Here is a 13,649-nt window from a genome sequence, read left to right as displayed (position 1 = left end):
ATATATATATATATATATATATATATATATATATATATATTTATATGGAGTTCTCCGAGTTAATGAAATTCAGGGGCAAATAAAAATTTCTGATACCCTTTTCTTCTTCGAGAACCGTCTGTCGAGCCCTTTCCTCTAGAAAAAAAGTGGAAAATTGTGGCCTTAGCCGTAGTTTTCCGGCTTTCAGACCCTGCGTTCTCTGGAAAGACATACGAAAAGGGCCAAGTACGATCCTTTTTTTGTATATGAGTAAATTTATGTCACAAGCTCAATTTTTCATTTCAATTTGTATTTGAAACCGTTTCATTGCGAAATATTTTTCTGTCAAGAGTAAAAATGTATGAACTTTTTTCTTGTTTTGTAACTAAAATACTTCTTTCTTGTTTGTATATAAATTGACATTGTTATTTTACTAGTTCAGTGCCTCTTTTCTTTTTAAATTGATTTAGCTTCTGATGGAATGTCCGAAAGCTCCGAACGGAAAAAAAGGTTGAATCAATAGAGGATATTTACTTTCTCATTGAGACTCGCCTTGTTTCCTCAAAGAGAGTGGGAAAGTAATTCTTCATTTTTATAAAAGAACTACGTTTGGCAGAAAAGGAGTTTATTTTATAAATGAAGCTTAATCTATAGACATATAATGAAAGGCCTCAAGATTAGGGAGATTTGAAATCCTTTTGCTAGCCTCTACGTCGTCTGGCCGTCTCAAAGAAAAAGGGTTAATTAGTGAATTCTTCCAGAAGCTAGCTATCATTTGAAGACAGCCATAGAGATTTTGTGGCTTGATTATGAAATTTAATGGAAACTATAGTGAGATTTTATTTTTCCTTGTGAAAGATTACCTAATCAATTCTAAATAGTTTTTGGCCACAGAAAATAAAAAGTTTTTAATAGACGAGAATACTATCTATCCCTATTTCTACCGATCTGGGCGCTTCAATCTCCCAATAAAAGTGCCATATTTTTACCTGGGACCCTGTCCATTTGTTCCTATAGCTGATCTGTTTTTATCGCTAAAGTTTTATTGTTGGATAATGTAACTAATATTTCTCCATTTTTTCAACGTCATCGGCTTAAAAACTGAGATATCTGATTCTAATATTTTAGTTCTAAAAATTCCTATAAATTGATTTAAAATTGATTTATTTAAAAAAAAATTGATTTTATTTTAGTTAAAATTGATTTATTTTAACACCTATCTCAACAATCCTTGGGACTATTTTGGATAAATGGGATATCTCAAAATTCTGATTAGATGTATTTGGGGTTAAAGGGCATGAGAAGGGGCTCTGGAACCCTTCCATATGAAGTGGCTCTGGAAAAAGAAACAATAAATATTAATACATTATAGTCTGAGGGTTGTTTACTATAGAGCCATCGGAAAGAACGTACTGAAGAAATTCTGCATCCTTGTTCTGAAAAAAAAAAACTGTTGGATTTTCTCTAAAAATTGAATAATGCAGATGCTAGGTTTCGATAGAGGACAATATTATCACAGACGATTATGAGGACGCAAATCCTTGTATTCGATTCACGTTAAGGTTTAAGATAAACAAATATGCTCAAATCTAGAAAAACGAGTATTTTGAGACTGAGAATCTAGACAAAAATAAAGAAGAGAGAAAAGTATATGCTAGCAGTATTGTTTTCAAAGCTCCAAAGTGATAATGAAATGAAAATCAAACGAATAAATCATATAATGAGAATAAACTAATCATGATCTGTCGTTAATTTTTTACTAAACGCTAATATAATAAATAATATAATAATATAGATATAATAAATCTATTCTATCCACAGAGTGCTACTATTATTACTACTACTAACTGCTCACTGCAGCACCAAGTCACCTGGGGCTAAAACATCAACGCGCGCTCTTCCTGCATCCCAATCTATTCAAAGCCTCCCCTTTTACAGCCTCCCAGGGTGTTCCCATTTTTCATAAATCTTTCCTTACGACATACTCCCACCTCATTCGTGGACGACCTGTTATTCGTTTGGCCTTGGTTGGTTGGCCGTGGTTGGCTGACCAGGGCAATCTGTCATCCTTCATCTGCAGAATGTATTCTTGCCATCTCAGCGTTTCTCTCATTGTAACTATAGAAGGGTAGTAGAATAGGTGGTAGGTGATGGAAAATCATTGCATTGCGTAAGAAGGTAAACAGCCACCGCGTATTGAAATAAAAAGGTGGCATTTTAACTGCTACTTGATTTAAAAGCTTGGTAACCAGACTTATCAAGATTAATACTAAGGCCAATATCAAGAAGAAAGTTTACTAGAAGCGTTCGCTTCTAGTACTGTTAATTTTAGCGTTAATTCCATTAATGCCAAGATTTTGAGATTCCATTCTCTCTTGGCTTTTTTATTGGCTGTGCCATTTTTCATTTTTATTTTTGGCCATTAATTAACAGTAATACTGAAAGATCAAACTGATAATTTTATAATAATAGCAATCATACTCACTTTATTTGTAACGCAAACGCGTTATATTCTTTACTAGATCTATTCACAGAATAGCATACTATAAAATTTGAAATAAGAGTACCTCGTAAGCCTCGATGCTCAATAGAACAAATGGTCATTTTAAAAAATAAAAGGAAAACGTTAATATCTAAAAGAAAAGCTGAAAATAGAAAAATTAGATAAAAAACAGTGATTATAAAAACAAGAAAAAAGAAAATTACTAGGCACAAAATACCTACAGAATACCATGCCACATCATTCATTGCTGTATTTCACAAAATGTTACTTTCTCTGCATATTCTGGTTTCTATTCCTCCACGCCTCCGCAGTATTTCGTGTATAAGAGGAAGATACAAGTCTAGAAACGATTGGTGCTTTTCTTGGGAAAATTAAATTCTAGGTATCAAAATTAACACCTTAATTATTCATATATATATATATATATATATATATATATATATATATATATATATATATATATATATATATATATATATATATATATATATATATATATATACATTTAATTATGTTCAATTTGCCTGTAATTGATTATATGGTTAGTTTAATTATATAATTATCAACATACTTTCATATATTTGGTTATATTATAGGTAAAATTATTGGAAAAATGAGTTCTCATCGTCAACAAGGATATTTAGTTGCACTTCTTATAAATACCGTATCCTTGGTGGGGGGAGGGGTACTGGGTTTGAGCACACACACCCTCTCTGAATTTTCTGCCCGACTCATAAGAACATAACAAAAATAAATATAAACAAATTTTTGATGTGCTTTTTAAGTTTTTTTAACCCCCCTCCTCGCAATAAAAATTTTGGATACGCCTTTGCTTATTATGTAAAATGGAGCTATAAATACTGGGGAGAATAATCAGATCCCGAATCGTAGCTTGTTAATTATTAATTTTCTTGTTTATCTTTTCTGGCTCCTGTATAATGTTTACTCTTTTATTTATTTTAGGAGATTGAATCAGAACAAACATTAACGAAAGCTCAACCCCGTCTTGGAGAGCCACTGCCAAAGAAACCCCAAAAAGAAGGTTATGAAGATGGCAAATTGAACTTGTATCGACCCATCTCGGCCATGAACTTTATCCAAAGCGAAAATTACCTAGACATCTTAGCCAACGCTAGCGAGGTTAGTTGTACTTACTGTAGAGATTGGTTGATTGATTAATCAATTGATTTGTTAAAGCCGTAGGCATGTCTGTTAAGTTTATTTATAATTAATTTTTAAGATACCAAGGACTGTGAAAATGCAAACCAATTGCTGTACTTGGGCAAATTAAAACTTACATAACCATATATATTTAAAAAAAAATTAAGAAAGCACGGAAGACGTGCTAAAGAAAGACGTCTGCATCCATTTATGCAATTTTCGATAGTAGCAGGTGCCAAATTTCAAAACAGGAACGTTGGTGAAAATCCACAAAAAAAAATAACTGTGAACTTTTTGTCCTGAACAGCCAAAATCACCAAACAGTACCAAACACCCAACAAAATCACCAAACAACCTACAAAAATGTAGCTTTCCTTTGTAGGTGTCGTTTATTTTCTTATTTTATTGGGGGGGTGGGGGAGTGTCAAAAGATTGTTAACATTTGGGTTTTTACGGATGAAAAGTTTTTGAAAAATTAGTTTTGCTTATCAATTTTCACGTTTCAAGACAGCAACATCGACAAAAAATGTGCTGCTGCCCTAAAAACTTCATAATTTAAAACAACCATAAGAATTTTTTTTTTTTTTTTAAAGCCGTTTTCAATTTTGAATAGACCTAGGGTGGATCAGGGTTTCTTATTTTATTTTCCTTGGTGGTTTAAGTTGATAACAGAGTGAGTTTAGGCTAATTATACATTCTGTGAATATGGTTGGAAGATTATGTTCCCTAGTGAAATGATCTGGTAATATACAGTACAGAATATCCTCTTTACTAAATATTTCCTTTTTTTTCAAACAGATATGTCGGCATATTTATTTTAATTAATTTACAGCTTATGTTTTATGTACATGTGGGTCAGTCCTGGTGAATTTTCAGTTACTTGTATTGCGGCAAAATGAGTGTAACAATTTCGTGAATATTTTTAAGAACATATATACACGAGGGGAGGGTATTCTTTCCTCCAAAATTTGAACCTTTATTTACGTATGAATAAGAAGCTTTAATGTAAGAAATTTCCAAGAGATGCATAAAAGATTATCTCACTTTATACAATTTGTAAATTTGAGTTAACTCCTAGCCAATCACTTATCTAAAAACAATCACGTGACATTATACGACGGGTACTGTACCCGAAGTGTGTATTTTTCCATTGTAGAATTTGAGTTAGTAGGTTTCCGACGCTGGCAAGAGGATATTCTTTTCGCGGACTGGAAAGCTAAGGAGCTTTACTTTCTATTGTTTATTTCCGTTGTTCGTGACTACGCGGAAAGATTCCAGGCCGTTATTCGTAAGAATTGGCTAGACTTGAAAAGGGAATCCAGAGCCTTGTTTTCAGGCCACTCACATCCAAAACGAAGTTCGACACGGGTTGTGCAGATTATTATTTCGAGTGCCGTGTTCAACATGGCGAATGTCTTCTCAGAACCCATGCTCAAACATGCTATTCTAGTGCATAACAATTTTGAAGAATCCGTAAGATAAAATTCTTGGAACCCGTAAGATAAAAACGCTTTAAAGTTTTGCTGAGTTGAACACGGAGAACCTGAAAACGATTTTTGTCGAACCCGCTCAAAACAACCTTCAAACCCGGTGCCTGAAAATACAACTCAACCCGCTAGCGAAATGTATTTTTAGAACTAAATTCAGATTATTATGCTCATGACTTTAACAAAATTTCTAAATTGGATTTTTTTTTTCTTCGTGTTATTGTTAATTACCTAAAGAAATGAATAACATTTTTGACGTCCTTGCAATTTGACTGTAATTGACTGTAATTGCATATTGACTGTAAACAACTAATAGCACTGATTTATATAGGAAAAATTAGTATAACATGTCAATTTTTAAACATATTGCTTTTTTGCTCGTTATTTGCGACTAGCCAGTATAATTTCTACTATCCTGTTATTCGTTTATTCACTTATTCGTGTTATTCACTTTTTTTTTCATGACTGGTTCTTCTTTGCCCCTTTTCCGCCAGAAAAGTCCCTGGCTGTTTAACTACTTGATAATAGTATGATCTTTAATATTGATGATAATATACATTTGTCACTTAATGTGAATAAATAGTAATATGAATAATTCAGCTATCTTTATTTTCAAACACTAATACTAAATTTAAAATTGAGGTTGATGGATAAAGTTAAACAAATAACCAGTAAAGCTTAACGCTACAAAATTTTTACTTGTTTTCCAATTTGGTTTATTAACAACTGAATTGGTTCTAACATTTAAAATTAAAGAACTGTTGGAAATAGCTAGGAGTAAGAAGGACATTTTTTCATAAGCCTGAAAATTTTTCCTTTATGCGTAACCTTTTCCCTTTTTCCAGAATTTAATTAATGTTTGATTTTTTTTTTCTTAAGAATTTTATTCAGTTACGTTATTAAGCCTATTCCAAATCAATGCTTCGCTTCTTTTGTTGAATCATTTTTTCTTTTCTTTTGGAAATTCTGTTTATGTATTTTTTATAATCCTCGATTTTGAGGGAAATAAATAAATGTAGAGAACTAATTTTGAGGAAAATCCATCAACAAAGCTGTCTTTGGCTGTGAAGTTCTCTAGAAGATATAGCCGTCATATAGAAGCGAAATGAGTTTTAGGGAAGTTAATTTTGCTGTTTGAATTACGAAAATTAATTAATATTGTCGTTTGATAACTGGAGAGTGTCATTCACGTTCGCTTTAAAGGACCAAATGGTCTCCAAAGCTAGGATAAAGTTTTTTTCCTTTTCTAAGTTGCTGGGAAAAGCATTTCCGATTCTTTTTAAGAGAATGATAAGATCCTTAGAATTCTTTTCAGAAACACAATCTAAGTCTAGTAAAAACTTCTTAATCTTGAAGAAAAGTATTGCTTCTATTAGGATTTTTGGTGCATCTTTTGGTTAAGCTCTTGGATTTTGAAAAGTTTTTAGCCACTAAAAAATGAGGGACTCTGAAGAGGTAAATATCCCTTACCCAAATAAATATTTGATAATTTATTTTCAACAGAGTATAGATTATTATGAATAAATTCTTAGCTTATTTAATGCAATAACATAAATTATTTAGAGGATCGACCGTTTCTGCATCAAGTTTGAGGAGTAAAATTCTACTTTTTGAGAGGAAAAATTTTAGATTTCTTTTATAAGAATGTTTATGCCTTGGATAATCCTAATAGATTTGGAATCGTCTCATTAAAAGTTCTTCTGTGATTTTGTGGAAAAATATGGCCAAGTGTTTTTCATTTTTTTTTTCTATCCACAAAGCCCTTGAGACATTGGAAAGTTCTTACCCTAAAATGGGACATCTCATAACGGCATGGTTTTTCATTGTTTATTAGGGTTTTAGAAAAATAAAGAATATTATTTGTAGATTTTTTGATTATGTGAATTGCTGATAAAAATTAGTTTAAAGGGTAAAGTGAATCTCATATAGCAAGTATACAATACAGCTGTATGTACACACAGCTGATATACAGCTGTATATACACACAGCTGATATACAGCTTTATATACACACAGCTATATACAGCTGTACAGCTGTATAACATAACATAATAGCTGTATATCACATACAGCTGTACAGCTGTATGTGACATACAGCTGTATATACACACATCTATATACAGCTATATATACACACAGCTGATATGCAGCTGTATATACACACAGCTGATATACAGCTGTATATACACACAGCTATATACAGCTGTACAGCTGTATAACATAACATGATAGCTGTATATCACATACAGCTGTATGTGATATACAGCTGTATATACACACAGCTATATACAGCTGTATATACACACAGCTGATATACAGCTGTATATACACACAGTTGTATATACACACAGCTATATACAGCTGTACAGCTGTATAACATAACAAAATAGCTGTATATCACATACAGCTGTACAGCTGTATGTGATATACAGCTGTATATACACAGCTGATATACAACTGTATATACACACAGCTGTATATACACACAGCTATATACAGCTGTACAGCTGTATAACATAACATAATAGCTGTATAACTATACAGCTGTATAGCTGTATATACACACAGCTGGTTATACACAGCTGTGTTTTAATCCTATTTTGGAACATGCAGTAATTTAGTAACCATTTCTTTATTTTTGCAAAATATGAATAATTGTGAGGCTGTTCGTAAAGATTATCAAATAGAAAAAAGCTCCAGCCATGTAAAATCCTTTTTTTATGCTTATTTAAACATTCACCAATAATTGTTATTACTTTTGTTACGGTTGATACAATTGTTGTTTTGAATGGAACTCTTTCTATTTTTTCTAGAAATTGTGGTAGCACTAATACACCTTTTTTTATTTTTTGTTAGAACATGAATAACTGTAAGTTTATTGAAAAGATTACCAAATAGAGAGAAAAGCATGTGTTACTAGCCATTTTGTGTTGGATCGCAGAAAGACGCCTAAATTTTGTTTGGAGCTGGTGACGAGTTCCATCCGAAAGCTATAAATTTATATTATATTCGATAACACAGTGTTGACAATATTCACCAAAAATTGTTTCTAGCAATGTTTGTGTTGACTCGCAGAAAAATACCGAAATCTGTGTTTTGAACTGATGACTAGTTACTACCCAAAGTCATTAAATCATCATTAATGGAATATCTTAGTTGTTGAAATAAGATATTTTATGGTTCCCAAAACCCCCAATATGTCGCAAATTAAAGTGTCAATAAAAATAAAAAAGAGATAGATAATAAAGAATTGATAATTTGAGCTATTTAAATTATCCTTGGATATCACTATTTTACTTATGATTAAAGATTAGCTCAATTAAACCTTACGCATCCTTAACTGACTATGGCCATTGGAATAGAAATGTTAGAATTCTTAGCTTAATCGACCCCTGATTTAAGCTCATAGTGAAAATTATCTTACGAAATTTCTTACCCCTTGTTAACAACGATTCTTTACTAGAAATACCGCAAGTTTTCTTCAAAGTGGACGCAAATGTATCGAGTCCGAAAGTGTACCTATCTGAAGGGAGGGGGGCCTCCTGAGAATGGTGCCTCCTAAAATTCTAGTCTTTCTGTTTTTAACTCTCCTTCACCTAGTAAAATTCTCTGAAATCCCTCTCTCTGATAAAATCCTGTGATAGACTTTTGTGACTTATATCCTGAGGCTTTGGAATTACCTTCTATGACAAGTCAATTTTAGAGAACCTTTTTTAGATGACTGAAAAATACCAGTATCATTATTCTAAATGAAAAGGAAAATGGGAAAATTCGATTGATTAGTATTCGAGTTTGCATAGTATTTGGTGAGAACTAGGCATTACTTATAATAATAATTTACCGCTTATATTCTACACACAATTTTTTTTTATTTATATATTTGTATAATAATATGTATATATAATAATTACTGTGTGTGCTATAATGACATACATATATATTATTGTTTATATTTAATAATAATTCCTAACTTTAAAAAAATTAAAGAGAACCAAAGAGAAACTACTTTCCGGCAGTTGCATGGTAGAAGGTGTGCTATTAGAACTTTAATCGTTTATGTTTGTGACGTATTCTCGCAAGCCAATCACGGAACCTGATTTGCTCTGATAGGGCGATAGCTCCTAGGTCACAAGATTTTTGCAAGCAATCTCTCTATTTATCTGTGTAAAAACTGAAAGCCTCATGTAACACGTAATCAAAAAAGATAAATATATAAACAGATGAACATATTAAACAAAAAGATAAACATATAAACAATGTAGTTTTTTGAAATTTGTTTCTTTTGTCATTTCAGTCATCAATTCATTTTGTATTTCATATATGCTTGAATTTTGTGGTGGCACTGTGGTTTGATGTGATTGACAATACCGAGGTCAGAATTCGATCAATGCTGTCTTAAGTTTGGCCAACCTTGACTGTAAATAAAACTCGGCAGTAAATAATAGTAGTAGAAAATAATTAATGATGTATAATAATAGTAATATATAATATAATAAAAATAAACAAATAATTTAAATAATATAATATGAATGTAAATAAATATAATATAATGAATAATATTGCAAATATCAGTAATAGCAAATAATAAAGCAGTAAATAAAACTCAGTAACTAAAACATCGACAGTAATCTGTCGACGCCTTATGTAACAGGAATAACTCTTCATGTTCTTTTTCCTTTTTTCATGTTTAAATTGTCATTTTGACGCTGTTTCATTTTAGATTATATTGGATGATGAGAGAATAGCAAATCACCCTTCAATATCCACTGAACTCCGTGAGTGTTTTAAAGACATTCAAGTTCTGGGAAAGAAAGATATTCGGGAACTTATCAACTGGCGAAAAGCACTAAAGAAAGAATTAGATAAGGAAATCAAAGCTGAAAATGTAGAGCCTGAAAAAGAAGAGGAAATTGAGAGCGAGGGTGAAAATGAAGAAGAGAAGGGGCTAAAGGAACTAGACGCTGAAATAGAGGAAATGAAAGCAGAAAAGCAAAGGGAGTTGAAAAAGCAGAAAAGAAGAATTCTGAAAGAGAGGAAGAAGCTGGCGGAGAAGATGAAGCTAGACATGGTGATACCTGGTGACATGGGCCCTATGACGGAGGAATTATCCTTGTTTGAATTGAAAGTGGTCAAAGATGAAAACGTAAGTGCTTCTGTTCTTTTTCCCTTGATATTGTTCATTTACAAACTTTATCTGATGTAAATCTTCATTTTTCTTTGTTTTTTGAGAACATCATCAGCAAGAAATAACATTTTGATGTGATTGTTATGTATACTCAAACCATCATAACATCATGACTGAAATATTGCACACTGATACAATTGACACTGAAACTGAAATATGTACGCTTTACGCGGAACACTGTACTATCAAACTATGTACACTGAAGTCATCATAATATCATTCATCATCACATTCATCATCATATGGTGAATATTTGAATAGCTACTGATAAATATGCCAACAAAAAATAATGTCAAGCCCTTTGAGAGTTGGGCCTATGATGCTAGAATTAATATCTGTAAAGATAGGTCTTGATGAAATTGTATCCTAGGAAAAATATCCCTGAATAGATTTAAGCCGATGATTTCTTTCTTTTTTTCTCTTTTTTTTCGTGAATGATTACTCTATACTGTAATTTGGCTACTCTTTTTTTTTAGAAGAAAGTTTTCTAAAGAGGTTGAAACAATATTTATATTTGTAAATTAAAAGAGATCTGACGTCTGGAAAAACATCCTTGTTGATCTAAAAGATGGAACTAGTTTTTGTGGAGTTATTTTTCCTTATTGCGTGTAATATTAAACGTAATCTTATGTAATTTATTACAGTTTTTTAGTGGAATTTATCAGCAATGATAGAAAATGTGTTCCGTTATTGTGCTGTACGCTTGAAAACTTAAAGGAAAATTGGAAATCGTTTTTGGGGCTATTCAGATAGAGTATGGCTGAATTCATTTTTAGATTCAAATATACTAGGTTTTTAAGGGTTAAAATCCCTTTCTGTGTTTAACTATTATTTGTAACTTGAGATTTTGATTGTAAATTTTTGCTTATTGTCGTGCTCTCAGAAATGATTTCGTAAGTTCGGGAAAAGTAAATCACGCTTGGCTTAACAAAAGGCAATTTTGAAAATTTCATTATTACTCTTTTTATCTCTTATAAACGATCCCAAATGATTATTTGGGAAAAAATTGTTCCTATTGGTGTTCAAAATCACATTTTTTGCATATTCTAGGGAGAATCTCTCTCCCGTCTCACCATTGGATCGAAGTTTGACTTGATTGGTTCGACAGTGACTATATGTAATTGAATGTACCAATTCCATATAATTTGATTTTTGTCAACAATCTATAATCACTTTTAGTATACTCTGTCAGGATTATAGAGTCAATGTATATATTATTATCGTTATTTTTTTTATTGTGGTGAAAGTCGCTAAATTCAATGCAATTTTAATATCCCTATGCCATGAATAGAGATCCATGCTCTCTAACTCGACATGTCAGCAAAATGGATCTTGCACAAGCGATCTTTGAAAAAGGATCTAAAATTTGGCTGGTTTATTTTTTCCGATTTATGTATAGAACATTGTAAAGAAACAAAACAATTATCAATTAAGTTAACAAAGAGTACTATAATTCTAGTGATTTCTAGTCAATAATCTAGTGATTTATGTGCTGATTTAGTTTTTTTTTTAAGAATCTAGTGGGTTTTTTTTACCGAATGGTAACCCTGCAGCTAACACAAAGTACCCTAGATGCTAATGGTATGCTTCCAAGTTCGCTGGTTGCAAAAGATGGTCCGTATTTTTAAACAGTTTCTGACTTTTTGGTGGATTAAAATTATTGTCATTAGTATTATTCTTCTGTTTAGCCCAATCGATTTCTAATACGAATGTTGGCAATGATCAAACTAGTACCTAGACCCCTCCATTCCAATGTTCCTAGGACAGAACCGTTCTTGATAGATTCTGAATATAAAAAGAAAATGCTAGTTGTCTCACGGCTTTGTTGTTTACTATCAATTAAAAATTTATGACTGCCTCATGGCAGAGATGTTTTACTTCCGTTGAATTTATAGCCCTCATCCGTGGAAATCCAGGCTAGCTTTGGCGATCGAATAAAATTTGAGTTTTTTTTTATCCTTTTTTGAAACATATTTACAAAATTATTTTGTTTGTTATTCTCTTCTTATGCATTTACTTTTCAAAGTGTTGAAAAATTTCGGCGATTTCAATACAAGTATATAACCGTTACCGATCCCTTTCCCCACAGTAAAATTCAAAGCCAACGACATTGATTGTAAAAAGACGTCAGAGATCTTGTATTTTATTGCTATATTTATACAACATGAATTTGAAATTCAGCCGTAGTCACCCTGCCCCCCCCCCCCCTGTCAAAAAAATGGAGTGATGGGTGAGCTTTTCCCTTAGCTTTTTACAAGAAAAATCTCGCTTTATTGATATATTTTTATATCTGCTCGAAACTTGTCCTTTGCCTGCGGATTTGATAAGGGTTATTACTTATTATCTCCGCTTTTATTGCCTCTGAAAACGAAGGTTGTTTTATGATGTGACCGGGTGGCTACAATTGACAGAACGGGTGATTATATTGCAGCGTCTGGAGTGTGACGTCATCTAAGAGGCTGTCTCAACAAAACGGTTGTTACTATTAACAGAAGGGGGTGATTATATTGCAGGGTCTGGACTGTGATGTTGTTTACTAAGAGGCTGTCCCAATGAAACGGTGACATTAACCTTAATAATGGTTCACAATAAACACAGCATGTAAATCTCTATATAATACTAACAATATCAAAATAGGCCCGGACTCATATTAGCGTGTTTGGGACGGTCCGAAAAGGGGACACTTCAACTATGAATACACTTCGTCGAAAAAAATTTATTTCTGACTCCTCCTCCTCCCACTCCTAATAATTAATCAACATTGTAAAGGTAATATATTTTTATAGTAAACTTAGAGAGATCCCACACTCATACTCTATGATTCATCATTCTTCCTTTCGCAAACCGACATTCACCTTAATCAACACACGAATCAATTTCTCTTTTAACACCCACAAGCATATACTCAATCCCAAATCAATCACTCAATCCATGTCTACAATACCAGTTAAAACAAATACGTCACAAAGAAGCACGGAATTTCTCAAGGGCCTTCTTACCTTTTACCTCCGCTGGAAGCCTCTTCGAAACTTCAGGACCAACATACCTAATGGAAAATTTAGATCTAATTGTAATTGAAACCGGTGTTCTATCTAATTCAATATTTCTAGTTTCATAACTATTTTTGTAACTTTTTCATAAATATTTTGTAGTTTCAAAGTTTTTTTTTATAGTTTTCATAAACTTTTCAAAACACTATTAAAAGAGTAAAATAGCTTTTTATCTTTAATATTTTGAACAATTTCCAAACATATTTTTTTGTATTTACACCATCTACCTTCAATCCTTGGAATAACAAGTTTAAGTTCGAGTCTAGGTTGTGTGTCATTCGCAAG

At 32.1% G+C, this 13,649-nt stretch overlaps 1 protein-coding gene across 1 annotated transcript in view; it reads left to right on the top strand.

Annotated features, from left to right (window-relative positions):
• LOC136033966 (pre-rRNA 2'-O-ribose RNA methyltransferase FTSJ3-like) overlaps window positions 1-13,649 on the top strand; it is a 63,323-nt gene that overhangs the window by 31,698 nt on the left and 17,976 nt on the right. The window contains exons 5-6 of the mRNA XM_065714992.1: window positions 3,446-3,622; window positions 9,850-10,272. Of these exons, the coding sequence (XP_065571064.1) occupies window positions 3,446-3,622; window positions 9,850-10,272 (600 nt within the window). The remainder of the gene's footprint in view (window positions 1-3,445; window positions 3,623-9,849; window positions 10,273-13,649) is intronic.

This window comes from Artemia franciscana, chromosome 12 (assembly GCF_032884065.1).
Source record: "Artemia franciscana chromosome 12, ASM3288406v1, whole genome shotgun sequence".
Taxonomy (NCBI): domain Eukaryota; kingdom Metazoa; phylum Arthropoda; class Branchiopoda; order Anostraca; family Artemiidae; genus Artemia; species Artemia franciscana.
This window is presented reverse-complemented; position numbering and strand designations above follow the sequence as displayed.